This window comes from Phaethon aethereus (genome assembly GCF_964289735.1).
Source record: "Phaethon aethereus genome assembly, chromosome: 8".
NCBI classification, from domain to species: Eukaryota; Metazoa; Chordata; class Aves; order Phaethontiformes; family Phaethontidae; genus Phaethon; species Phaethon aethereus.
The window spans coordinates 6,121,793-6,126,053 of record NC_138584.1 but is presented as its reverse complement, the minus strand read 5'-3'; the positions used below and the strand labels follow the sequence as shown (position 1 = coordinate 6,126,053).

The following is a 4,261-nucleotide window of genomic DNA, read 5'->3' as shown; positions in this document are numbered from 1 at the left end:
CATCTCCGCCTCCTGCGGCCCAGGGACTCGGGCGTCCGCAAGGAGAGAGCCCCACGGCCAAACCCCGGCAATAAGCCCCGGCTGAAGGGAGGTGAGCCCGTCCCAAACCTCAGGGTCACCTGCCTTGGACGTGACCTCCCACGCACAATCACAAAACCCTTGTAAAGCAGGCTGAAATGCCAAAACCAAGCACCCAAGGGCTGGGAAACGCAAAGATGGGACCCTACCAGCCTGAGGAAACACGCAGTTAAAGAGGGAGAGGGTGGGACGGCAGCCGCCTGCGTATTGCCGCTGCGTTGGGGACAGGAATATTAGGCTTTGCGTCCGAGTTACTGCTGGATGGAGAAGCCGCCGGCGGCGAAAGGGGCACATCCCGCACGGTACGAGCGGGAAGGGCTCCGGCTTCATCTCCCTGCCACCAAATAGAGCTGTAGTCACCCAGGCGGTTAATTAGCAAGCAGCCACTCTAGGACCTCGCTCCAGTGGCCGACAATTAACCAGGCCATCCCTCTGCTTCCTGCCCGGCCATGATTTATTCATCTGGCATCCCCGGTGGGTCGCAAAAGATAACAAGGCACCGAGCGCTTTGCCGAGCCCGTATGTCAATTTATTTCCCCTGCGCAGGGCTTCCCGGGTCAGCGGCCAGGAGCTTCCCGGGCACAACGGGGTGAGCGCCGAGCCCGAAGGGCCGGGGAGAGCCCGCCTCGCTGACCGGCTGCCCCCCAAAAAGAAAAAAGAAAAAAAGGCAGGAGCAGGCTCGCTGTTACCACGAGCAATTTTATCATGCAAAGCATCCCGGAGAAATCCCACCCGCTTCAAACGAGCGGAGCACTGACCTGGATCTCACCGAAACAACATGCCACATCTAATTAACAGAGGGACTCCCACCTCCTTCACCGCCCCCGGCGTTTTATAACGCATCGATTACTTCCCAAATAAAGCACCCAAGGCAGGGAGCTGCTCAGGACCCGGGATACTGGAGCAGGATGTTCTGCAGCAGCTTATCCCAGGCAATTTTGCTGAGTAGACACAAGGTGGGGGCAGGGGGGAAACATTATAATTTAAATGCTGTTTGTGCAGCAAATGCTGGGCAAGGAAGAGCACTACAGGACCTGGAGCTGGGTTTCTTCTGCAGCACCAAGGCAAACTATGGGAAGAAATTAAAAGAAAATAATAATAAGCAGGTTCTAGCTCTGCCAAGCACTTCCCTTCCGTTGTCCCGGGTTCATTGATACCTCCAGGTTGTTCTCCTTCAGGGGGACTTGGCCACTCCTTTGTATTAAATACAACCCCCCTCGCAGCAGGACTCAAGCCACAGTAACAGCAAAAGGCGATGACCCCAAATGCATCCAAAAGCCCTGCTGCATCCCAGCCAGTCCTGGGAGACAGAGGGCTTCCCAGTTCCCCTTCGCCAGGCTCTCCATGCCACTAACAGCCCCCCGACTTGGGGAACCCCCTCCTCCGCAGAGGCTCCTTTGCACCGTTCCCATCAGGTGCCGCCCTCCGGCTCAGAGCCGGGAGAAGCACCTCGGTTTCGGCTGAAAGGCACCCCTCCCGTACGCGGCACGCCGGTACCTCCGTCCGCCTCTCACACGCACCCTGCAAGCTCACCCCGTCAGAAAAAATACCGTGGTCCGGACGGGTCAGACCCATCCAAGCCCTGTGGGACGAGTCAAGCCCCGGGGCAGGGCAGGATGGGTGCTGGTGGGGACCCCGGGGTCCCGGGTGCTGGATGCAGGACCCCGCGTCCCCTCGGTGTTTGGAGCACAGGGAACGGAAAGAGAACCTCCAGAAGAGGTTTGGCAGGGGGGTAAAAAAGAAAAAAAACCCAGAATCTCTCATTCCCTCCGTTTCAAGTTGCTCCCTGCCTGTAGAAAGCCTCCCTGGAAAACAAAGGCGATGGGGAAAAGCTCAGGAGCACCGGGAGACGGAGCAGGGCTGGCGTCGGCTCCACGGGGGCGGCGCCGGCGCGACACCCCCAGCCCCTCCGCCAGCCCCACGGAGGACAGGGAACGCTCCCGCTCCCCACGGCTGCCCACCTGGGCCGGGGGCTCGCCGGTACTTACTCCCACTCCTTCCTCCGCGCCTGCGGCGTGCTCTGCATCTTGTGCGCCTCGTGCGCCTTGATAATGTCCCTCTGCTCGATCAGCCCGCCCCGCCGGCGCTTGATAACGTCCGGGCTGACGGGGACGTACTGGCCGAGCCCCAGGTCGAAGGTGCTGCCCGTCTCCGTGCCGGCGTCGGCATCCCGGCACCGGGGCTCGTAGAGGGCATCGAAGCTGGCGGCGCGCGAGACCAGGGCCTGGGCCAGGCGCTCGGGCTCCAGCGGGTTGCAGGACCGGGTGGTTTGCATCAGGCCCAGCCGGCGCTTGCGCCATGTCTCCTCCTCGGGCAGGGCCAGGACGTAGCGGGGGGAGGCAGCTTCCAGCTCAGCCCCCCTGCCCGGCGCCGGGACGCCGACGGAGCACGTGCCGAATCCCAGCATCTCTGGTGCCGTTGTAGCTCATCACTCTGGAGGGGTACAAGACAGAGAGGGGAGGCTCAGGGGTTTGCTCCGCTTGCCCCCCAATTCCCTCCCTCCCTCCTGCGCCAACGGAAAGTCCCACTTCTCCCGGGTTTGCTGGGCTAGACCGTCCCACAGCAGGCACCGGGCACGCAGCACCGGACCCCCAAGGCTAGGGGAAGGGGCAGCACCTCCCGCCTTACCGCTTTCCTCCTCCTTCCCAATCTGGGCACCCCCGGAACCTGCCGCTCGCAGACCCCGCAGCCAGCCCCCCCGGCTCCCCGGAGCAGCACAGCCCCCCGCGGCTGGACCACGACGTGGCCAGCCCCCCCGCTGCCGCACGGCTGGGAAGAGGGGAGACGCGGGAGACCTGGGTCAAACCTGCTCTGCTTTTGCTCTTTTCGTTCTTTTTCTCTTTTTTTTCTTTTACAGGGGGTTAGGAGGAATGAAAGGGGCTGGCACGGCACAGCTCAGCTGGGAGCACAGCCTGGAGACCCCCAGCACAGCTCTCCCCATCCAGCCCAGCAGGCAGCGTGCACTCGCCAAAAAGCCGGACGATGCCAAGCGCTGCCCGCGCTCGGCTGCCTGCGCAGGCAGGGACGGCGCGAGCGGCACGCGTGCCGGCAGATGATGCAGTGGCCTGGTTAAATCCTCCTGAAGGAGGACTTAAAAAGCCCCAAAACGTGTCATTCAGACAGCAAATTGAGCACATCGTCATCTTAACACCTTCCCAGGGCGTTGTTTGGGACACCCGGACCCCTCCTCCTCCAGAGCAAACAGGGAGGTGAGAGCAGCCGAGCACAGAGGTTGGGAGAAAGGCTGAGAAATCACTACACCAGGAGCAAAAAAATCAAACATAGCAGGGGGAAAAAATAATCCAAGAGCAACTGAGAGGCCAAAGCAAACCCTGTGCTAGCCAAAATAAGCCTGACCTCGCCATGCCGCCGGGGCCAGGGTGCACGGCCCAGCCAGGGAAGCATCCCATCTCCTCGGGTCTGTGGTGCTGTGCTGCAAACGTGAAGCGCCTAAAGTTGCCCCCAGGTTCAAACCTGCCCGGCCCAAAGGGCTACCCACCCCTTGGCAAGCCCTCCAGAAAGAAAAAGGCAACCGCCAGTAAAAGCCTCAGCAAATTAAGTAGCACATGGATAAGAAGAGTTCGGCTGCTCCCAGCAAAAGCTATAGACAGATTCTTCACTTCACTACTTTGATGCCCTTGAAGTCACACGGGTAAGCAATTACTTTTTCCAAGTCAGTTCTGGGTACCTTTATAATATTCCATTTTTTTCCCCAGCTCCTGCCTTTCCTTTTCATATTGTTTTGCTCATTTACAATCCTCTCCTGCTAAAGTTTAACTCCTCATCCAGCCACGCCAGGTTTTGCTTTGGGGCTTTTATTTTGGGGCAAGGGAGGGGTGGTTTATGGGTTGTTTTTTTTAAAACCACCATTCTGCAGCCCTGCTACTCCCCTGGGGAGGCCGGGAGGCTTTCTGGCACACCAAGCACGAGCACGCCAGGTTTCAGCCACGGCGTGGCTGCAGCAGAGTCACCGGGACAATTAGCTAAGAGCAAACGAGGACACATCCCGAGGGCAGGTCCAGCATCCACACAGGCGCCTGCTCTCCCTGGCTTGCTCCAGGGACACTGGGGACTTCCAGGCTTGGAGACAAGTGAAAAAGCTCAAGCAGAGCCCTCAGATGAAACACTGAGAAAGTTTGAGGAAATAAAGAAAAATAATTAGCTCTGCCTCCACCGAAGCAAA

The 4,261-nt window shown here is 59.6% G+C and overlaps 1 protein-coding gene across 1 annotated transcript; it reads right to left on the bottom strand.

The window, feature by feature from the left end:
- Positions 1–1,555: 1,555 nt before the first annotated feature.
- LOC309407336 (uncharacterized protein) lies at positions 1,556–3,525 on the bottom strand. The gene has a single exon (XM_082002826.1). It carries the CDS (start codon positions 2,483–2,485, stop codon positions 2,063–2,065), a length of 423 nt encoding a protein of 140 aa, XP_081858952.1. The 5' UTR covers positions 2,486–3,525; the 3' UTR covers positions 1,556–2,062.
- Between the last annotated feature and the right edge of the window lie 736 nt (positions 3,526–4,261).

Excerpts from the sequence above, each read along its gene's own strand:
- LOC309407336 (XM_082002826.1), bottom strand. The coding sequence starts at position 2,485 with ATGCTGGGATTCGGCACGTGCTCCGTCGGCGTCCCGGCGCCGGGCAGG.